This window comes from Saccopteryx leptura, chromosome 10, assembly GCF_036850995.1.
Source record: "Saccopteryx leptura isolate mSacLep1 chromosome 10, mSacLep1_pri_phased_curated, whole genome shotgun sequence".
Taxonomy (NCBI): domain Eukaryota; kingdom Metazoa; phylum Chordata; class Mammalia; order Chiroptera; family Emballonuridae; genus Saccopteryx; species Saccopteryx leptura.
Window position 1 is genome coordinate 76,198,367 of NC_089512.1, and position 24,505 is coordinate 76,222,871.

The 24,505-nt window shown below is 39.5% G+C and overlaps 1 protein-coding gene across 20 annotated transcripts in view; it reads left to right on the forward strand.

Moving 5' to 3' along the window:
- CADPS (calcium dependent secretion activator) overlaps window positions 1-24,505 on the forward strand; it is a 598,625-nt gene that overhangs the window by 175,494 nt on the left and 398,626 nt on the right. For all 20 annotated transcript variants that reach the window (XM_066352056.1, XM_066352057.1, XM_066352051.1 and 17 more), the window contains exon 3: window positions 832-1,164. In XM_066352056.1, the coding sequence (XP_066208153.1) occupies window positions 832-1,164 (333 nt within the window). The remainder of the gene's footprint in view (window positions 1-831; window positions 1,165-24,505) is intronic.

Here is a 24,505-nt window from a genome sequence, read left to right on the forward strand (position 1 = left end):
GGAGCCCCCTGCCTCTTAGCTGTGAACATTCAAAGAAATCACTCACACATTTGGCTTTTGGGTTCAAATCCAGAAAATGAGAATAACAGCAGTCCTTACCAGGTTGTTGCAAAGATCAATGAAACAGTCATATCCCGGGAGGCAGCAGATGGTATACAGACTGAGCCTAGACTGCCTGGGTTCTTTTCCTGCCACCTCGTGACCGTGTTTCTTTTGTCACACTAATCTCTTTGTGCCTCAGTTTTCTGACCTATAAACTGGGGACAATACTAGACTCTACATCTCAGGTATTTTAAAATGAGGATTAAATGAGTTAATATATGAAAAGCACTTGAAAAAGTAGATCGTGTTAATGCCTTATGGGTTGTTGTTGTGGTTTTATTATTACTGTATGTGAAGTGTTTGGCCCAATGTGTGGCACATAGTACTTAAATGTCAACTACTGTTTATAGCCCATTTTATCCTCTCAATAATACCACAATTGAAACTGAACAAATACTAAGTAAATCTGTATTTAATGTTTGTCTCCCTTTCCAAATGTAAACTCCACATGGGCAAAGTGTGTGTCCTTGTGTTCGCCACAGTATCATCTGTCCCCAGCACAGAGCTGGGTTCTTTGAAAGTAAATGAATATAGAAAGTAGGCATTACATTCAGTCCATCTTATAGATGGAAGACTAGGACTCCAGGGAGGGGAAGGGACTCACTCTTAGTAACTCAAACTGGCTGACTGGTCCTGCAGGGTGTGAGCACACTGCATCTTCTGGGATGCAGCGAGCAGGTATCTCCGGGACCAACTTTCTAAAGTCTTGCTGGCCCTCCTCTTGCTCAGGTGTTCCTGAAGAGCGATCGTGTGGCCCGCATGGTGCAGAGTGGAGGCTGCTCTGCTAATGACTCACGGGAGGTCTTCAAGAAGCACATTGAGAAGAGGGTGCGCAGCCTGCCCGAGATCGATGGCCTCAGCAAGGAGACCGTGCTGAGCTCCTGGATGGCCAAGTTTGATGCCATCTACCGCGGGGAAGAGGACCCCAGGAAGCAGCAGGCCCGGATGACAGCCAGTGCAGCCTCTGAGCTGATTCTGAGCAAAGAGCAACTCTATGAGATGTTCCAAAACATTCTTGGGATCAAAAAGTTCGAACATCAGCTCTTGTACAATGCCTGCCAGGTAAGTTGCCTATCACCTGGGCCCAAAGTGGTGAGTAAGCAGGGCCACATTATGACTTCTGTGTGCCCTAGACACTGTTGCCTCTTAGGCCATTTCTTGATTAAAACCAAAAACATTAAAAATTATATTTTACAACTACATTGGCAAAATGTGAGTATATTTCAGACTAAAACAGGCTAGAATGTGTTTCTTCTGATTGTAAAATAAATATTTTTATGAGCTCCTAAAAGTCTCATGGGCTTTAGGCAATGTGCTTATTTTGTCTAAGAGTAAATTTGCCCATGACTAAGGTCTAGGGCCCATGCATCAGAAGTCCAAAAAGATTAAAATAATTATTTTTTTAAAAAAGATCGTTTTGCCTTTAAAATAGATGGTGTTTGCCCTAGCCGGTTGGCTCAGTGGTAGAGCGTCGGCCTGGCGTACAGGAGTCCCGGGTTTGATTCCCGGCCAGGGCACACAGGAGAAGCGCCCATCTGCTTCTCCACCCCTCCCCTTCTCCTTCCTCTCTGTCTCTCTCTTCCCCTCCTGTAGCCAAGGCTCCATTGGAGCAAAGTTGGCCCGGGCACTGAGGATGGCTCTATGGCCTCTGCCTCAGGCGCTAGAGAGGCTCTGATTGCCGCAGAGCGACACCCCAGATGGGCAGAGCATCACCCCCTGGTGGGCATGCCGGGTGGATCCCAGTTGGGCACATGCGGGAGTCTGTCTGACTGCCTCCCCATTTCCAACTTCGGAAAAATTAAAAAAAAAAAAAAATAGATGGTGTTTATCACTTGCGGGGCTTGTATTTCCCCAGCTAAGGAGACAACTGGACTTAGCACTGGGTCATCAAGGGTCATTATTTAAAATAGAAAGCTTCCAGTAGGCCTATGTATGCCATGCCCTTATATTAGTTACATCATGAATTTCTGAGTGGGTCTCAAGTGGCTAGCTGAGGTTCTGCTTGGGCCAGCCCAAAATTGGCTTCTGTTATCTCTGGATTGGTGGTTGGGAGAGTGAGTTACCCTAGATCTTCATTTCCTGTGTATCTTTCCAGTATAATCCTTCATTCATAGAACAAATATTTATTGAGTGATACTTTATAGTCTTTGCAAATTTTAATGATTGACACTTGGGAGCATTTTTTAAATTGAATTTATTGGGGTGATATTGGTTTGTAAAATTGTATAGGTTTCCAGTGTATAATTCTATATACTTCATCTCTATATTGTACTTTATGTTCACACCCCACGTCTCCTTCCGTCACCATTTAACCCCCCTCTACCCTTTTCCGCCTCCCCCATCCTCCTTCCCTCTTGTATTTTTCATACGCTCATTTTCAACCCCCAACCCTAGAAATGCTAATTTTGCATTCTCAGCACAGGACCCAAGAATCTGCATTTTACACAAGAGTCCCCCTTATTTTTCTGTCTTTCTCCTTCTAAGAACCATTAGAGAAACTCAGCTGTGCCCTGGTTCTCCTGTGCCAGCTCTGCCCTTAAGATACTTTGAATGAAGATACTATCGTGTATGGCTGATTTCTGTGCCTTGCTCAGAATTAGACACACCTGTGTAAATCTTAATCTGACTCTTCACTAGCTTTGTGGCCTTGGAGAGGTCATTAACCTCCCCACATGTGAGTTTGGGATGAAATTATTATTAGGATTTAATGTACATAAAGCCCAGCACAACGTAGGGCACTTTATAAATGGTAGCAGTTAAAATATATTATCATCTAAGAGGCAAGAAGTCGACAATATCAGAACATTGCCCCCAGTGTTTAACATAAGAACTATAGGATTTTGAGGCTTAACTTCTTTTCACCTCCATGGCACTCCCTAGGGCCGTGATGGTGAACCTTTTTATAAAAACCACCCACTTTTGCAGTGCTGGTCAATCTGGTCCCTCCCACCCACTAGTGGGCATCCCAGCTTTCATGGTGGGCCAATCGTGGTGCCATTTGGTTGCTCCGCTACCGCCCACTTAGTGGGCAGGAGGGACCAGGTTGACCAGCACTGCAAAAGTGGGTTGTTTTTATAAAAAGGTTCGCCCTCACTGCCCTAGGGCCTAGTTCAAGGCATCAGCACCTCTCACCTGGGTGACTACAGTGTCCACCCAACTGGTAATGTTGCCTCCTCTTTTGTCCAGGGGAATGCACCCACCAAACACAGGAGTGAGCTTCTTAAAATGTAAATTGGATCATGCCAGTCCTGTGCCTAAAACCTTCTAGTGGCATCCTGTCCCTCTCAGGGGGCACCCCAAGGCATGTGAGGCAGTAGTACCCCAGCCCCGCTCACACCACTTTCCCTGTATGCTGCTCACAGGCCTGTTTTCCATTCTCCCAGCAGGGCAGGTTTATTCTGGAGCTTGGCGTTTGCTCTCCCCTCAGTTTACAATGCTTTTTGCCAAGACCTTTGCCTGACTGGCACAGCTTAAATGCCAGCTTCTCCAAGAGGCCTTCCAAGGCCACCTAGCTACAGTTGTCCCTTGCCTCACACTCACTAAGTCACTGCAGCCCACAGCTCTGTTCTATCTCCATCACCACCTTTACCACTATTGTCCATTTCTTTTTTTTAAATTTATTTATTCATTTTAGAGGAGACAGAGAGAGAGAGAGAGAGAGAGAAGGGGGAGGAGCAGGAAGCATCAACTCCCACACGTGCCTTGACCAGGCAAGCCCCGGGTTTTGAACTGGCGACCTCAGTGTTCCAGGTCGACGCCACTATTGTCCATTTCTTGTCTTCCGTTGTTACCTGTTTACTATCTCTCTCCATCTCCCTGCTCCTCCTTCTCCAGAACGTTAGCCTCATTCGTCTTTGTCTTTATGTGCTAATATTTCCAGCACATGAAACAATTCTTTTACATAGTGGTGATCAAGAATTGCCTATTTTTAATAAATGGATAACAGCAGATTATTTTAACTTGTAAATAAGGTCTTGTTGTCAACCCTCTTGGCTTACCCAGAGCTTTTGGGCTTATTTTAATAAGTAGGAATCTATTAGCATTTTATAATAGAATATATATCACATTTAAAACCATTCCTGACATTGTACTTTCTTCTCAGCCACTTCAATCCAGAACACTGATTGCCAACCCACAGTTGAGGGTTTCTCTGATGGGTCAAGAAGTATTTTTAAATTCTCCAATAAATCTCAACATAAGATTAAATTTAATTGTTCTTTTTATTTAAAATATTACAGCATCCCTTGTGGCACTTTTAGAATGGGGTAGGCAGGTGGTACTACCCACTATCTAGCACCACCACTTGGCCCACTAACCCCAGTACCTCCCTCTCCACCACAAGAAGGTCGGTTACCAGAGCTTAATAAAGATTGGCAATCACCATCCTGGATGGTAAGTAAGAGCCAAGTGTTCCTAAACCTGAAAGGCAAAAAATTATTCAGGGATTAATTTTTCTTCTTATTGTAATGGTTTATTATGTGTATTTTCTGTTCTTGCTCAAACATCAGCATCATTGGAGTGAACCCATTGCTATGCCATTTCTTATCTTCATGATTTTGAACTTGTTGAGTGGCCAGACCATAGTTTACTGTTTTCCCCTAAAAAAAAAAAATTTAATTAATTTGACTCATATTTTAAAAATACTTTCCATGAGTTAGAAAAAACTACAATAATAAAAAAAATAATGTCCTCTCACAAGAATAATGTTTGTCCTCTTAGCTAAAACTAAATTATAAGAATTATAACATACTTCTTGGGACAGGCATACTTAAGGCATTTGGTATTATATTCTATTCTCACACCTAAGTCTGATTATTACTTCAGGACTTCACATCCATAGATATTAGGACAGAGAGTATATGCAGGTCCTTCACAAAGGAAAAAAATAGAAATGAATTCTAAATACCTGATTGCTTTTATTTTCCATGTCTTTAGTAATCTGAGTTATATAAGCATATTGGCAAACAATAAAACTATTTTAAAAGAAAGATAATAATGGCAGTGATAATACATTGCAAATGTTATAGAAGAGGGTATTCTCACAACTGACTGTTGAAATAATTTATTATTTTACCTTTCTGTAGAGTAATCTGTTAATTTTCAGCAAAACACCTTGATAAAGGGCAAACCTGTTGGCCTAGCAGATTTACCTCTAGGAATTTGTTATAAGTAAATATTCAGAAATGTGTACAAGAGTGGTAAATCCAAAGATGTCATTGTAGCATTTTGTATGATAGGAAAAAAGTGGAAGCAACTCTAATTCCCAATAGTAGGAGGTTAATTAGATGTTTATTTAACCAACAAAAGAATATTCTTCAGCCAATAAAATTGTTGTTGCAGAAGGAAACTGACCACATGGGAGAGTGTTGATTAGCAACTGCTGAATGGAAAATCCTCCTATGAATCGGAGGATGTAGGCATCATTTTATTTTTATGGAAAAAGTACCAGATGAGTGAAAAACAAAATTTTAAGCGTGCTTATCTTTAGGGGTAGTATTATGGTTGAACTGTATTGTTTTCATCTGTGCTTTTCTGTGTTTCCAAATTTTATGCCTTAACCATATAGGCATTTTGTAAATGGAAACAAATAGCAAAAAGCTCAAGCTATCAAAACAATAGGATAAGAAGAAAATTATCTTCTGCATTGTTTTCTAGATTTCAGCCATTAAGATACCACCTTCATGCTTTTTGCCATTTCCAAGTACTGTCTGTATGATTACTTATTTAATATTTCTAATTAAACCAACTCTTAACTCACTTTTAAACCTACCCGACTCTTTACAAGTAATGTATATAAAATCACAGCTTTGAAGTGAAAAAACAACAACATGCATTAAAGTGAATCATAACCAGTAAAATAGAAGCTCTTTATCAGTCAGTCCTCAAATGTCATCCACACCAGTGAAGGGGGAGGCAGGGCTGGGGCGACCCAGGCCCTGACTTACTGAGGTGGGTGAGCCCTCTGCCACCCTCCAGAAAACAGCCCCAGACTGAGCACAACAGCTTTCACATAGGGCTGTACTTCTCACGCCCTGCATTTAGCTTTCAGAAATTATAGATTCGTTCCCTCATTTCCCTTTTTTTAAATTTATTTATTGATTTTCGAGAAAGAGGAGAGGACAGAGGAAGGGAGAGAGAGAGAGAGGGCCAGGGCTAGATTCGTCCCCTCACTTTCTTACAGACTACCCTGCGCTCTGCAGCACTCTAGTAACACAGTGGTGCAAAGCAATAGAAGGGAAAGATTGCATGGCTCTCATTCTCACCCTGCTTAAATTATTTCTTGTTTTGTTTTCTATTTTCTGGACCTTCTGATGAGACAAAGCAATTCCTTAGGTGCTTCCAGAACCAGACATGTATACATTTTCTTTCATTCATATCACCTGCTGGGGAAGCTGGCATCTGATTTCGTGTGCTGCTTCTGAAGGTTCTCATCATCTCTAGAAGGTTCTTCCAGTAACTACAGTCTTTATTTCAAATGAGAAATAATGTTTATCAAAGAACAATTGTATCAGTTTTATACTAGTTGTCTATTGTAAGATGTGCCATGTCTATTGAAACTTTAAAAAAAGCCAGGAGGCTTAACAAGTGTCTCATATTTGCACAGGAGAGTTTTAAAAGTCTATTTGGCTTATTTGAGAATGCCTGGTCTTATTTCATAGACAAGTTTGCTTATACTCAGTATAATAATCAATGTAAAATAACTGGAAACTTTTATTACAGAATCAGTGTTGTTTTTATTTTCCTGGACTCTGGGAGGAAATGAAAATTATGTCACAGTTTCGGCATTTAAGTTGAATTCTAACCCTAACTCAAAAAATGTAGGAAAACCTCTTTGAGAATGGGTGAAGTATCTGGGCAGTGAGAGAAAGACCTCTTGCCAACTTCACAAAATGCAAAGCTAATGATGATTATAGTGATGATGATGATATATTTTAAAAGTTTTAAAAATGCAAAGCACCATCTTTTTTTGTTCCTCCTTAGCGGCCTCAAAACTGACATTAATTTGATACTCAGGTGTACCAAATGTCTGCTACTTTGTACCCCTGTGCTTAAGTGTACAAGTTATTCCTAATTGCTTCATTCTCAAACATGTGGGCATTTTCTTTTGAAAAACATTGCTGCGGTTTGTTTTAGAAGAAGGCAAGTCTATATCTCCATATATTTTTGAATGTACATAAACCTAAGAAACCTGGTAATTTCCAAAAGGAGTCTGAGCTAAGGGAGTCAGTTGTTCCTTGCATTTCAACACTGCCCTTTGAGAATGGAGTCCCTGGCTGTCTGTTACTGATCTCCCCGTAGCTCCTCAAAATGTCAGCTGTATGATGCTGGCTTCTGCTCAGTCAGCACCTGTCCGAAGGGGCAGCAGGGATAGCATGCATGTTTCATCTAACAGAAGATGACAGGAATCTCTTCATTTATCTTCTCTGAATTTCAAGAGATTTATTGTATAATTTGTAAGACTTCACTAAAGACACATAGAATATAATTTCCCAATCTAGAAACACCTTTGCATTTTTTAAAACTGAATTCCCCATCATTATTGAACTACTAATTTTCTTAACATCGTATTTTCTTTCTTCAAACCATCATCAGTATGGCCTTTGATAATGTGGCTTTCTTATTACAGTGCTGTCTTCTTTGGCTTGATTAGCACTTGGCAGCTTTTCAGATAGTTTATTAGACTCTGAAGAGAAACCTAAAATTATCAGGCTTTCAGCTGTGACCCAGATTGCTAGGTTGAATCCATTCCTCATTATAGAGTCTTTAGTCCCAAAGCTCCCAGTGGTGCTCTGTTGACTGAGGTCTTGCTTCTCGGCCCAGGCTCCATCTCTTAATCACTGTTCTTAGCTCTCTAAAACCAATACAATTCTTTGCACAGAATGATCTTTCAATAAATAATCTTACTGAAAAAAATGTTTTTTTAATCTGAAGGGTGTGACAATGACACTCTAATATTAACACTTTAACAACAGCCTTCCATTATTCATAAATTCACCCATTCATTTAATATGTATTTTAAGCACTTACTATGCACTAGTTACCAAAGGCCAAATGCTGGGGATAAAGCTAAATTTTCCTACTTTGTCATAGAATAGCCATGATTTGGCTTCTGATCATCTTTCTCTTTGCTTACAACAACACACCTCCCAATGACTTTAGAGCTTTTGTCCAACTTAGAGTGTTGTCTGTATTTTTTGTATTTCTGTGTAACAAATGACCACAAACATAGTGGCTTAAGAGAATACGTTTATTATCTAATGACATTTTTTTTTAGCCTAGAAGTGCAAGGCACAACTTAGCTAGATTCTGCACTCAGAGACTCAGAAACCTAGCCCTAGAATGATGGTTCTGTCTGGGCTGTGCTCTTATCTGTAGGCTCAACTGAGAAGGATCTACTTTAAGCTCCCTTATGTTGTTGGCAGAATTCATAACCTTTCAGCTGTAGAATTCTTCAAAACTAGAATGGAGGGCGGGGGGAGAGGAAGAGGAGGACAAAGAGAGGACGGGAGTAGGAGGGAGAGAAAAAGAGTCTCTGGTACTTCATAGCTCTGATTTCTAGGTCCTCTTTTAAAAGGATCACCTGACTAAGTCAAGCCCATTCAGAATAATTACCCTTTTCTGTTAAAGTCAACTGATATAGGACTTTAATTACATCTGTAAAATCTCTCCACTATTGATTAAAAACAGACTCTACCCACACTCAAGGAGAGGAGACTATAATAGGGTATGACTCACTGGTTGTTATCCTAGGGTTTTTGCAACAAGTTCTCTTCCCGCATCCTGATATTTTTTATATGACCTGCTTCTTCAAGTATCAATTTAAATGTGTCCTTTCTAGAGAAGCTCTCCTTCATCATTTTTGTCTCAGTAGGCTTCTACTTGTTTGTTTTGTGACACTGTCTTATTTATTACCATTGTAGAACTACATATGATATAAAATTACCTTACATATTATATTACTTATTCATTCTCTTATTGTCTATCTCCCCCAACTATCTCTTTAAGAGCAAGACCATGTCTGTTGCATTTACCACTATATGGCCAACATTAAGCACAATGCTTGGCACAAAATAAATGTTCAACTAAATATGGACTAAACCAGTAAATGCAGAGGCCAAGGTATTTATGTTCTCCTGGGGCTTAAATGTCAACATTTTACAAAAGTGTGTATTGTTTGGCTGTCTCTTTCTAGTAAGGTAAACCAAAGCAATGGAACAGGCCTGTCAATCTGGGACCTGAATTCACCTGCCAATACTTCTATATTATAGTGTAGATTTCACCTGAGGTTCACATTATGTTTTTAGCCATAAAATTTTAAATTTCCTTCTGGTCACGCTCAACATGTTTCTACCAAAACAATGTGGCAGAAATTAAATCTTATTTTTCCAAAGTCAAGCACAGCTTCTAATAGTCATCAGATTTTTTTTTTTAATAATTTTATTTTGTTAATGGGGCGACATCAATAAATCAGGATACATATATTCAAAGATAACACGTCCAGGTTATCTTGTCGTTCAATTATGTTGCATACCCATCACCCAAAGTCAGATTGTCCTCTGTCACCTTCTATCTAGTTTTCTTTGTGCCCCTCCCCCTCCCCCTTTCCCTCTCCCTTTCCCCCTCCGCCCCGTAACCACCACACTCTTATCAATGTCTCTTAGTCTCACTTTTATGTCCCACCTCCGTATGGAATAATGCAGTTCCTGGTTTTTTCTGATTTACTTATTTCGCTTCGTATCCTGCTATCAAGATCCCACCATTTTACTGTAAATGATCCGATGTCATCATTTCTTATGGCTGAGTAGTATTCCATAGTGTATATGTGCCACATCTTCTTTATCCAGTCATCTATTGACGGGCTTTTTGGTTGTTTCCATGTCCTGGCCACTGTGAACAATACTGCAATGAACATGGGGCTGCATGTGTCTTTACATATCAATGTTTCTGAGTTTTGGGGCTATATACCCAGTAGAGGGATTGCTGGGTCATAAGGTAGTTCTATTTTCAGTTTTTTGAGGAAACACCATACTTTCTTCCATAATGGTTGTACTACTTTACATTCCCACCAACAGTGTATGAGGGTTCCTTTTTCTCCACAGCCTCTCCAACATTTGCTATTACCTGTCTTGTTAATAATAGCTAATCTAACAGGTGTGAGGTGGTATCTCATTGCAGTTTTGATTTGCATTTCTCTAATAGCTAAAGAAGATGAGCATCTTTTCATATATCTGTTGGCCATTTGTATTTCTTCCTGGGAGAAGTGTCTGTTCATGTCCTCTTCCCATTTTTTTATTGGATTGTTTGTTTCCTTGTTGTTGAGTTTTATGGGTTCTTTGTATATTTTGATATTAGGCCCTTATCTGAGCTGTTGTTTGAAAATATCATTTCCCATTTAGTTGGCTTTCTGTTTATTTTGTTATCAGTTTCTCTTGCTGAGCAAAAACTTCTTAGTCTGATGTAGTCCCATTCATTAATTTTTGCTTTCACTTCTCTTGCCTGTGGAGTCAAATTCATAAAATGCTCTTTAAAACCCAGGTCCATGAGTTGAGTACCTATGTCTTCTTCTATGTACGTAATTGTTTCAGGTCTTATGTTTAGATCTTTGATCCATTTTGAGTTAATTTTAGTACAGGGGGACAAACTGTAGTCCAGTTTCATTCTTTTGCATGTGGCTTTCCAGTTTTGACTATATATATGTGGTTTTATTTCTGGACTTTCTGTTCTGTTCCATTGGTCTGAGTGTCTATTTTTCTGCCAATACCATGCTGTTTTGATAGTCGTGGCCCTATAATAGAGTTTGAAGTCAGGTATTGTAATGTCCCCAGCTTCATTCTTTTTCTTTAGGATTGCTTTGGCTATTCGGGGTTTTTTATAGTTCCATATAAATCTGATGATTTTTTGCTCTATTTCTTTAAAAAATGTCATTGGAATTTTGATGGGAATTGCATTAAATTTGTATATTGCTTTGGGTAATATAGCCATCTTGATTATATTTATTCTTCCTAACCAAGAACAAGGTATATTCTTCCATCTCATTATATCTTTTTCGATTTCCCTTAACAATGGTTTATAGTTTTCATTATATAAGTCCTTTACATTCTTTGTTATGTTTATTCCTAAGTATTTTATTTTTTTTGTTGCAATCGTGAAGCGGATTATTCTTTTGAGTTCATTCTCAATTGTTTCATTGTTGGCATATAGAAAGGCTATTGACTTCTATATGTTAATTTTGTATCCTGCAACCTTACTGTATTGGCTTAGTGTTTCTAGTAGTCTTTTTGTGGATTCTTTGGGGTTTTCCATGTATAGGATCATATCATCTTCAAAAAGTGATACCTTTACTTCTTCTTTTCCAATATTGATGCCTTTTATTTCTTTGTCTTGTCTGATTGCTCTGGCTAGAACCTCTAGTACCACATTAAATAAGAGTGGAGAGAGAGGACAACCCTGTCTTGTTCCTGATTTAAGGGGGAAAGCCTTCAGTTTAGTGCCATTTAATATGATGTTAGCTGATGGTTTATCATATATGGCCTTTATCATGTTGAGATATTTTCCTTCTATACCCATTTTGTTGAGAGTCTTAAACATAAAATTGTGTTGTATTTTATCAAAAGCCTTTTCTGCATCTATTGATAAGATCATGTGGTTTTTGTTCTTTGTTTTGTTGATATGGTGTATTACGTTAATCGTTTTACATATGTTGAACCATCCTTGAGATTCTGGGATGAATCCCACTTGATCATGATGTATTATTTTTTTAATATGTTGTTGTATTCGATTTGCTAGTATTTTGTTTAGTATTTTAGCATCTGTATTCATTAGAGATATTGGTCTGTAGTTTTCTTTTTTTGTGCCATCCTTGCCTGGTTTTGGTATGAGGGTTATGTTGGCCTCACAAAATGTGTTTGGAAGTATTGCTTCTTCTTCAATTTTTTGGAAGACTTTAAGTAGAATAGGAACCAAGTCTTCTTTGAATGTTTGATAAAATTCGCTGATATAGCCGTCAGGGCCTGGACTTTTACTTTTGGGGAGGTTTTCAATGGTTTTTTCTATTTCTTCTCTACTAATAGGTCTGTTTAGGCTTTCTGCTTCTTCTTGACTCAGTCTAGGAAGCTTGTATTGTTCTAGGAATTTATCCATTTCTTCTAGGTTGTTGAATTTAGTGGCATAAAGTTTTTCATAGTATTCTACAATAATTCTTTGTATATCTACGGTGTCCATGGTGATTTCTCCTCTTTCATTTTGGATTTTCTTTATATGAGTTCTTTCTCTTTTTTCCTTGGTAAGTCTTGCCAAGGGTTTGTCAATTTTGTTGATCTTTTCAAAGAACCAGCTCCTTGTTCTATTAATTTTTTTTATAGTTTTTCTGTTCTCTATTTCATTTATTTCTGCTCTGATTTTTATTATCTCTTTTCTTCGGCTGGTTGTGGGTTGTCTTTGTTCTTCTTTTTCTAGTTCCTTAAGGTGTGAAGTTAAGTGGTTCACTTGGGCTCTCTCTTGTTTGTTCATATATGCCTGAAGTGATATGAACTCCCTCTTATCACTGCTTTTGCTGCATCCCAGAGATTCTGATATGTCGTATTGTCATTTTCATTAGTCTGTATATATCTTTTGATCTCTGCACTTATTTCTTCTTTGACCCATTAATTTTTTAAAAGTATGTTGTTTAGTTTCCACATTTTTGTGGGATTTTTTTCCTCTTTTTTGCAGTTGAATTCTAGTTTCAAGGCTTTATGATCAGAAAATATGCTTGGTACAACTTCGATTTTTCTGAATTTGCTGATGTTGTTTTTGTGGCCCAACATATGGTCAATTCTTGAGAATGATCCATATACACTGGAGAAAAATGTATACTCAGTCACTTTGGGATGAAATGTCCTGTAGATGTCTATCATATCCAGGTGCTCTAGTGTTTTGTTTAAGGCCACTATGTCTTTGTTCATTCTCTGTTTGGATGACTGATCTAGAGCCATCTGCAGTATATTGAGGTCTCCAAGTATGATTGTATTTTTGTCAGTTTTTGTTTTAAGGTCAATAAGTAGCAGTCTTATATATTTTGGTGCTCCTTGGTTTGGTGCATATATATTAAGAATTGTTATGTCTTCTTGATTCAGTGTCCCCTTAGCCATTATGAAATGGCCATTTTTGTCTCTGAATACTTTTGCTGTCTTGTAGTCACCATTATCCGATATGAGTATTGCTATGCCTGCTTTTTTTTTGGATGTTATTTGCTTGGAGTATTGTTTTCCAGCCTTTCACTTTGAATTTGTTTTTATTGTTGTTACTTAGATGAGTTTCCTGTAGGCAGCATACAGTTGGATTTTCTTTTTTAATCCATTCTGCTACTCTGTCTCTTTTTATTGGTGAGTTTAATCCATTTACATTTAGTGTAATTCCTGGAACTTGTGAGTTCCCTATTGCCATTTTATATCTTGCTTTCTGTTAGTTTTGTGTCTTGTTTGATCCTTCTCTTTCGTTTTTCTATCTTTTGTTTTTATTTGGTTGTATTCCATACATCTTTCCTCTGTTGCTATCTTTTTTATCTCATGTGCTTCTGTGGTGGTATATTCAATGGTGGTTACCTTTAAGTAATGAAAAGGGTTCCTACCCTGTTCATTGTAGTGAACTATTTTGTGAGCACTTTTGCACTCCATCGTCCTTTGCTACTGTTAATCTCCATCTTCTCCCCCCCTTTCTTTTTGTTGTTGTTACAGTTTAAATTTGGTTTTATTGTGTTCTTCTTGGAGCTTTTACTTGTGGCTCTGTTTTTTTTTTGTTCTTTGTATCTGATTGGAGAACCCCCTTTAGTAATTCCTGGAGTGAGGGTTCTCTGATGATAAATTCCCTCATCTTTTCTGTATCTGTGAATGTTTTTATTTCTCCTTCATATTTGAAGGATAGCTTTGATGGGTATAGTATTCGTGGCTGAAAGTTCCTCTCTTTCAGGACTTTAAATATTGGGGTCCACTCTCTTCTAGCTTGTAGAGTTTCTGCTGAGAAATCTGATGATAATCTAATGGGCCTTCCTTTATATGTTGTATTCTTCTTTTCCCTGGCTGCCTTGAGAATTTTTTCTTTGCTGTTGGTTTGTGCCAATTTCATTATGATATGCCTTGGAGTAGGTTTGTTGGGGTTAAGAAAACTCAGAGTTCTGTTTCCTTCTTGAACTTGAGGCTTTAGTTCTTTCCAGAGGCTTGGGAAGTTCTCATCTATTATTTGTTTGAGTATGTTCTCCATTCCATTTTCTCTCTCTTCTCCCTCTGATATACCTATTATTCTTATGTTATTTTTTTTTTATGGAGTCCGATAATTCTTGTAGGGCTATCTCATTTTTTTTAAATTTTTGAGTGTCTTTCTTCTTCTCTCTGTTGTGCCTCAAATTGCTTGTCTTCTATTTCACTAATCCTCTCTTCTCTCTGACCTGTTCTATTAGCTAAGCTTGTTACTTCGTTTTTCAGCTTGTGAGTTGAGTTTTTCATCTCTGTTTGACTTGTTTTTATAGTTTCAATTTCCTTGGAAATATATTCTTTGTGTTCAGTGAGTTGTTTTCTGAGCTCCCTAAATTGTCTTTCTGTGTTTTCTTGTATATCTCGGAGGATTTTTAGAATTTCTATCTTGAATTCTCTGTCATTTAGCTCCAAGGTTTCCAATATATTAAATTTTTTCTCCATAGATTTTTCCTCATCTAGCTGTGTTACCTCTCTTTCTTTTGTCCATGATATTCAATTTTCTCTTCCTTAATGGCATCTGAGGGTCGTTTTGTTGATAGTATTAATGAGATTTAATAAAGAATAAAAAGTTACAAAAATAAAAAATAGAAAAGAGTTGGTTTTTTAAAAAAAAATTAATAATGAAATAAAGAAAAATAAAATAAAAATTTTTAAAAAAGGAAATTATTGCCCCCCTCCTTTTTTCCTCTCCTCTCTTCTCCCCTCTTTCTTGAGAAAAATCTTGTGGTGAACTGTGAATTATAACAAGCAATGCCTGTAATGGAGGGCCTGAATTGGGGAAAAGTAATAAAGGGGCAAAAAAAAAAAAAAAAGAAATAAAGAAAAAAGAAGGGGGTATGGACCCACAAAAAGCAAATAAGGAAAAAATTTAGGTCAAGAATAAAATGATTTGCTTTTAGGTGTTGGTTGACTAAGAGTTATGATAAGAGGAATAAGAGGGAAACAGAAAAATTGGGGGACAAATTAAAAAATTACTATTGTATTTAGTGGAACAAGAACTAGATAAAATGGAGAGCCAGGGATGGGAGCACTGCTAGTGAAGTAAAAAGGTGAAGTAAAAACCCCCCAAAATGCCACAAACATAAGTTTGAGTCCCAGATAAGATAATTTGTTTGTTATTGAGGTTTGAATGAGAGGAGATGTAAAGGAGAAAGGAAGAAACTAATATAGAGGGAGAAAAGAAAGAGAGAGAGAGAAAAAAAGAGGGAACCACTAAAAGAAGAAGAAAGAAAAAAGAGGAGAGAGAGAGAGAGTTAAGGGTTTTGGAGTGCAACCCTCATAGAGAGAAAGGAAGAGGAAAGAAAAGATAATGGGAGATGTAACACTTATGGGTAGTGTAGTTCAAGGAGAGGAGAGAGTAAGACCGGCATAGAGTTAATCGGCCAAATTGGAGGAGGAAAAAAAAATATCAAGAATGAAGATAAGAGAAACAAACGAACAAATATAATAAAATGGGATAGGTTATAAAGTCTGCAGATTATTCTTGATTTTGAGAGGTTATCTTCTTGCTTTTTCTTTTCTCTCCCTCTTCCTGGTCGGTGACTCTGTACCCCAGGTTCTGCCCCTTTGGCACGCTCAGGTAGAGGTTTGCAGTTGATAAGTCTCTATGGCGATGTCATGTATTTAGCTTTAGTCTCATTGGCAGTCGAGGTTCATTAGCATTTATAGGCTCTGACAGTGATAGAGTCTGTGTTCCTGGAGCCTTTCTTCTAGTCTTTCCTTCCTCAATTAGTAGCCTGATAATCTAGCTATGGGTTGCTGCTGCCTCTGCCTGGATAGTAAGAGGCTCAAAGAGCTGGCAACTCCCATTCTATTTCCACTCAGCACAGGGCTCTGGGTAAGGCTCAGTCAGTCAGAGCTGCTAGCATAATCAGGCGGGGCTTCTGCCCACTCAAAGACCTCTGGCTCTGCCACTCTGTCCGGTAACACAGACGGGCGCCCACTCCCGGGGCGCTTGGAGGAAACTCTCGCTCACTATCTGCGCGCGCAGACCAGGATATCAGGCCAGCAGTCTCACGCTCTGAGTGAAACCCCCAACCTCATGGAAAAGTTCCAGCATTGGAATTGGCTCTCACTCCGTCCCTGTGCGCGGCTTTTGCAAGGTGCTGGGGCGGCCCGAGATTCCGCTTTGGCCCACACAAAGGTCCCTGACTCTGCCCCTCTGTGCGATAACACGGGCGCGCACTGCCGAGGCACTCGGAGGAATCTCTCGCTCACTATTTGTGCGCGCAGACCAGGATATCAGGCCGGCCGCATTTCCCCCTGAGTGAAACTCCCTCCAGCATGGATAAGTTCCACCATTGGAATTAGTTCTCGCTCCCTCCCGTGCGCTGCTTTCCCAGGGCCCTGGGGCTGCCAAGAGATTCCGCTTTCGGTCCACACAAAGGCCTCTGACTCTGCCTCTCTGTGGGACAACACGGGCGCCCACTCCTGGGGCTTTGGAACGAATCTCTTGCCCACTATCTGCATGCCCCAACCAGGGGATCGGGGAAAATGGCTGCCCCACTTGTCTTTCTTTGTCTAGGTTTGGCGCGAGTATTAGCTTGTATTGCCCTGGTTGCCACAGGAACAGTTTATCCTCGGCTTGGATCTCCGTGCCACAGCCTGGTTCGGCCGTTTGTGCCTCGGCCTGGATCTATTCACCCCCTTTGCCCACCTCAGTTTCTATATTCACAGTTCCCAGAGAAAGCCGCCCTGTTTAGGTTAGTGAGGAAGGCGGAGCATTTCTTACTCCCTATTTCCTTCAGGGTTTGGTTATATATTTAGCCAATTTTTCGCTCAACCATACCTTCGGGTGTATTGCGAAACATCTGGAGGCTCCAAGGATAGGTTTTTCTGTTTCTGGTTGAAGATCTTGTTGAGTTTTGGGGGAGATTTATTGGTATCGCTTCCTACCCCGCCATTACTCTGACGTCATCTAGTCATCAGATTTTTGATGGATTGTTAGTTTTCAGTGACTTTGCTTGCCATGTGTACTTTAATTTTAGCATTCTTGGGTTGTGGAAAGAGGTCTAGATGCATCTGCCCATGAGCATATGCTCTTCTGTTAGGAAAGACCAAATTGGAGCACATTACGATGCAGAGGGCACAGGGCCAGGAAGCAGTATTTAATTTCCCAGAGCAACAATTCTCCAAAGACCCCACCTTGATTTTTTATGATGTCATCAGAAAATTCTTTCTAGAACACAAGGCCAGATATTTCTATCTGACTGCACCTGCTGTTACTAAAAGACTAACTGCAGTGGAAAGTTGACGCTGAAGACTGCATCTGGGGAACATGGAATTGGGATTTTCTATGCAGCCTTCACAGCAGCTATGGACATTTAGCAATCTCTTCTCTTAGTTGCCAGAATGAAATCATCAATATGCTCTTTTATTCAAAGTCCTTTTATAAGCCTTGAACTACAAAATTCTCATCAGAGGTGTTAAAGAGGTGCACTTTTGGAAAAAGACATACAGAAATAGTATTCTCTACACTTGCCACCTCTCACTAAGTGATGGGAGCTATCGCAAACCCGCTAAAACAGCTTTGCAAGGAGAGATGTTTTATAAGCCCTGTGACATGCCTTAGCCACTCAATGCCCCACTGCGAATGATTTGAATTTACCTTTTCCCCCAACATGTAGCCTTCTCATCTCTTCAATGTGTGCAGAAACTTGGGTAATGGGGTGTAATATATCGATAACATTTTGTTGTTAGCCCTGTTTGTTTTAACCCTTTCTGAAAACAAGCATAACCTATTTCAGTTCTGTGTCCAGCTGGCTAGTCGAGAATGCCATGTAGAGTTTCCATTGGGAGGCTCTGTGACTGAGGTTGGAGCCTCCAATTTTTTTTTTTTTTTTTTTTTTGATAGAGACAGAGAGAGAGAGAATCAGAGAGAAGGATAGATAGGGACAGACAGGCAGGAAGGGAGAGAGATGAGGAGCATACATTTTTCGTTGTGGCACTGGCACTTTAGTTGTTCATTGATTGCTTTCTCATATGTGCCTTGACTGCGGGCCTTCAGCAGACCGAGTAACCAGCGACCAAGCCAGCGACCTTGGGTCCAAGGCGGTGAGCTTTGCTCAAACCAGATGAAGCCGCACTCAAGCTGGTGACCTCAGGGTCTCAAGCCTGGGTCCTCCACATCCCAGTCTGATGCTCTATCCACTGCACCACCGCCTGGTCAGGCTGAGCCTTCATTTTGAACAGTAAAAATGCCCACCAGCTAGGGAGTATTTAATATGAGCCAGGCACTAAGGCTAATACTTTACATGTATTATCATATTTAATCCTTATAATAAATGTGGAGGATAGACATTTTACCCACATTTTAATAAGAAAGAGAAAGAGAGAGAGGGAGGGAAAAGTTAAACAATTTTTCCAAGGTCAAGCAGCCAGTCAGCAGCAAAATCAGAATTTGACTCAAGGTTGCATGACTCCAAAATAAGCTCTTGAGCTCAATTGCTAAAAATTGTAGTGGTTTTTCACTAATATAGGAAGTTCTGGAGAGTAAGTAGAAATTTCATCGATCCTGCCTATACTTCAGCAATGTGTTTGTGGGTGTGAGTGTGGGTGTGACTAAATCTTCTAAAAAGTCCCTTTTATATAGCCTGCTCTTATTTTTTCTAAAATTTATTGGGTTAAAAGAAAGGTCAGCAGATGACTTAATTCTGTGTATTGACTAATTATAATTTTATTTTTTAAGCAAGAGAGAGAGACAGACAGACATGGACAGGAAGGGAGAGAGATGAGAAACATTAGTTCTTCATTGTGGCACCTTAGTTGTTCATTGATTACTTTCTCATATGTGCCTTCACCAGGGGACTACAGCAGAGCGAGTGACCCCTTGCTCAAGCCAGCGACCTTGGGCTTCAAGCCCAAGACCTTTGGGCTCAAGCCAGTGACCATGGAGTCATGTCTATGATTCCATACTCAAGTTAACAACCCTGTGTTCAAGCTGGTGAGCCCACGCTCAAGCTAGCAATCTCAGGGTTTTGAACCCGGGTCCTCTGCATTCCAGGCCGATGCTCTATCCCCTGAGCCACTGCTTGGTCAGGCTAACTAATTATGATTTTAATGGCTGTGTCTTCACTTAACGGGGACCGATTAGGTTTGTGTTTGTTTTGCTCATTAAAGTTCTATCATCTCAATGCAAGTGTTCTCTGGTCTAATTTTTGAAAACATGTAAAGCTCCACAGTGTTCAGAGGATGGTTAAGACTCAGAAATGCTCATCTTTCTTGTCTTGTCCTTGCACCTGTGTGATCGAGCTAACTGGCAGACTTTATAAAATGGCTACTTGTTGTTTCACAACATGAGCACCTGCCTGGAGGGGCTCAGTGACCCAGAATTAAACACAGTAGCTCTCTGGAGAAAGAATACCCACAAAAGCACAGAAGAAAATTCAAATTACAAAGGTTTTTAATTAAAAATTAAGCTGGGGTGGTAAATATTTTAGGCTTTGTGGGTCTTACACTTTTATAGCAACTATTTAATCCTGTCTTTGTAGTAAAAGTAGCCCTAGATAGTCTATAAGGAATGGGCATGTCTCAGTTTCAATAAAACTATATTTATGGGACAGGCATCTGGCAGAGATCTATCTGACCCAAGGGCTGCAGTGTGTCAACCCCTGGATTAATAAACATCACATTTTAACAGAAAGTATACTTCCCAAAAACTTACCCTGTGGATATACAATGTTATCTTTTCAACCCAAAAGGTTTTAACATAAAACTTAGCCCACCCATTCTGTGAAGAGTAGACAATGATGACTGTTTACAATGTTGGAACTGAAGATAATCATCATATAGAAATGAAGTAGAAACCAAGTGTCAGAATCTTAATATACTAGACTCATTGTAGGCTCTACTTCTTAGTACTATAAATGTTGGACACACCACTTCCCTAAGTGTCAGTGTGCTTGTCTGTAAAATGGAAATAATAACAGAATTTGCTTTACTGAATTTATTATGAGACTGTGGTAAGTTAATAAATCACTTAGCACTATGCTTGGCACATATACATTTTGTATAAGTATCATTGTTTATTTTACTGACACTTGAGCCAAGTCTTGGTCCATGATTAGGAATTTACCAAGTGTTGGTCTTTAAGACTTTTCCCAACTAAAACCTTCAGCATAGTTATAATTTAATGCTAGTATTGTACAGAAATTAAACACTGAATACCAGTGGTAGAAAATATGACTTTAAAGTGACATATATTTGCATTTACATTCTTACTTTCCTACTTATTCTGAGTTCTTGTGCCAGTTAGTTAACCTCTCTGAGTCTTACTTTTGCATCTGCAAAATGGTGGTAAGGATAGCTCCCATCCCATAACATAGTAGGTGCTTGTTGTTGTTTTTTTAATCTTTATTTATTTATTTATTATTTTATTTATTTATTTACAGAGATAGAGAGAGAGAGAGACAGAGAGAAGGAAAGATAGGGACAGACAGACAGGAACGGAGAGAGATGAGAAGCATCAATCATCAGTTTTTTTCGTTGCGACACCTTAGTTGTTCATTGATTGCTTTCTCATATGTGCCTTGACCGTGGGCCTTCAGCAGACCCAGGAACCCCTTGCTGGAGCCAGTGACCTTGGGTCCAAGCTGGTGAGCTTTGCTCAAGCCAGATGAGCCCGCGCTCAAGCAGGTGACCTTGGGGTCTCGAACCTGGGTCCTTTCGCATCCCAGTTCGACGCTCTATCCACTGTGCCACCACCTGGTCAGGCTGCTTGTTATTTTTAGCTATCACTAATTAACGAAGTCTTGTCTTGGGAAAATGCCATTCTATTGAACAGTGATGTTTAGGATTAGGCTGCTTCTCTGGAATCAATTCTTGAAATCAAACAATCAAATTGTGCTAGGGAGAAATCTGCCTTCAAGAAATATAAATATAATTTGAAGGAACAAAATTAATATGCACACAAAATCCATTCACAATAAAGTCAATATATAACATAGTAGATAGCTATAATGTATAAGGGTAGCATAATATGGTAGACATATTGTGTTTAAAGACATATCTGGTTATGAATCTAGGCCCAGTTACTTATTATCTATTTAACCTTTAGCAAGTTCATTAATGTCTGTATAAAACATAGATATTAATAGCTACAAGGTAGAAATGAGCTGTCCCATCTTAGAGATTTGGTAAACATAGCCTCAGTTTGTCATGGTAGTTAGTTGCAATGGTGATGGGGGCTGTAGAACTGGTGGGACAGTGGTGTAAGCTTCAACAGTTGGAGGACTTTGGAGTTCTCAGATAAATAGTGCAGTTTGATTGGTCAGTAACCTCTCCACAGGGGAAGTACTAGTTGAGCTGGATGTAAATGATAAGAGGGCAGTTTAAGTTGAATAAAGAAAGATTATCTGAGATGCCTGTTACTCCCTTTTTCTCAGTAATGGAACTGAGTGGAGAAGAAATTGTATCATAAAGATTATGCTGATTAAATAATTGGTCCAGATTCTTTACTCACTTGTATTAGAATTAAACACTTTGCCATTGCATTGAGTAAACTTGTCCACCACTTGACTGGTTTTAGCCATCACATTTGCTTTGTGTATGGACTATTACCAGAGTTGAAGAGTGAAAAATTGAAATGTGCTTATGCATGTGATCTTGCTGCTGTTGGACTTTAGTGATCTTCCAAGAGAATAACATGCCTTGGGCAGTTGTTACTCTTTCAGCCTGGGCATCAGTGTAATACTTACAGAAAGGCCTGAACCAAACCCATAACCTAGAGTCAAGTTTAGCCCACCTTCAATCTAAAGCAACCTACACTTTAAAGTCTAGAGCCAAGTCTAGTCTAGATCAACAGAACCCAGCCAACTCATACAACTATGAATATGACAAATGTTTGTTAAATTAAGTCACTGAGTTTGGGAATGATTTGTTGTGCAGCATAATTTTGGCAATAGTTCACTAACATAGATGACATTTAAAATAAGTATGGGTGGGCCCTGGCCGGCTAGCTCAGCAGTACAGCGTTGGCCCAGCGTGTGGATGTCCTGGGTTCGATTCCTGGCCAGGGCACACAGGAGAAGCATCCATATGCTTCTCCACCCTTCCCCCTCTCCTTTCTCTCTATCTCTCTCTCTTCCCCTCCTGCAGCCAAGGCTCCATTGGAACAAAGTTGGCCCAGGTGCTGAGGATGGCTCCATGGCCTCCGCCTCAGGTGCTAGAATGGCTCTGGTTGCAATGGAGCAATGCCCCAGATGGGCCAAGCATCACCCCCTGGTGGGCATGCTGGGTGGATCCCAGTCAGGTGCAGGCAGGAGTCTGTCTCTCTGCCTCCCTCCTTCTCACTTCAGAAAAGTACAAAAAATAATAATAATAAAATATGTATGCATCATGAGTAACAGACCATTAGTAAGATATATGTCTAACTGTATCTTACAGAACCCCAGGTATAGTGGGGTTCTAGGGTTTATTAACAACCTCTCATTACTATTGCAACTGTCTTAATTCAGAATGTCTGCTTTTGTGTCTCTCATTTTCTCTAGCAAACCTGAATTGTCCACTTTTGCAGAATATACTAATATGCTGGCATCCTGGCACCCATGCTAACATGCTAACTTTAAAGGGCTTCATCTATGAAAATGGAAAGAAGGAGAGATAGGTTGGCTGGGGCAAATATTTGAGAACTAAAACTAAATGGTTTCACTCATTATCCAAGAGTAAGTGTGCAGTGTGGATAGTTTTAGGAACTGGACAAGAGATCAGGAAGCCTGAAATCCCCATTTGTTAGTGAGGTCAAGGAAACTAACAAGGATTGGTAGAAATCTACAAAGCCCTTGCCTTTCAAGAGCATTTATTATACGGTTGCCTTGTTGCCTGCATCAGTTAGTGATTGCTGCATAACAAACAACATTCAAACTTAATAGATTAAGCAGTAAGCATTTATTATTGCACACAGGTCTACTAATGAGCTGAGTACTTTGTCTGGTCATGGTTGGGCTCATTTATAAGTTTGTTGTTAGCTGTGGGTCTAGTAGGAAGTTTTTTCTCTTTGGGGGTCAATTGGCTATAGATTGACCTAGTATGACATCAGCTGGCACTATGCAGTTATTCTCCATAAAGATCCCACACCCTGGACTTCACAGCTGCTAGACAGGGTGTAAGTGAGAGAATGGAAGATTGCAAAGCCTCTGGAACTCACACGTCACTTCTCTTGACCAAAAGAACTTACAAGGTCAATGAAGATTCAAGAGGAGGAGAAACAAATTCTATTTCTTGATGGGAGGAGATGCAAAGTCACATTGCAAATGATGTGGTTACAACCAGAGTGAAGAACTGTAGCTTCCTTTGGATCTACCCCAGTTGTTGACAGATCCTATTATTCAACTGTTGAAAGCCAACATACATCCAACATATTTTACCAATTTCTTTTAATGAGTAGTGTTTTGTTATAAAATAGTATTTTTATTGCTATAGTCAAAATAAACACGATATATAACAAAGAATGAAGATCATGATCTATCCTCATGAAAAGTGAAGCAAAATTTTAAATGGGGAAGTATTTTTGTTCTCAGGAGACTATTAGCAAATGTAGGAAGATTTATCTAATAGTGTTTTCAATTAGCAGTTTAAAAAATCATCAGCTTATTATCATCATTTCAAATGCCTTTCAGAGAAAAAGCTAAAACTTTGTGTGTGTGGGGGGGCTAGATATTCATGAAACTCATTCATTTCCTGATAAAGTAAACTTGGATACCAGGGCATACTTAGTAGTCTCCACCACTTTGGCAGACTCATATGTACTTTTAAAGGCATGCAAATGATAGGAAATATAATAAAACCAAAACAGGCATACCTATTTTCCAAGTTAATAAATAAATATTACTGGTGCAGATGAAGTCTCAGGCCCTCACCGTGCCCTGCATATGTAGTAACCATTTTCTGCTGTTGCTTGTCGGGAGCCGATCAACGACTGCTGGCTGACAAGGTCACAGCAGCAGAAGACCCACAACTGCTGGCTGACAAGGTCACAGCAGAAGAAGATCAAAAACTGCTGATTGACAAAGTCACAGCAGAGAAGACCAATGGCTGCGGGGTGACAAAGTCACTGCAGTGAAGACCAATGGCTGTGGGGTGACAAAGTCACCGCAAAAGGAAAGGCACGATACTTCCCCCTTTGATTTTTTGAATTAATCTGGCCTTATATCCCCCCTTTTTCTGGGTGTGTGCTA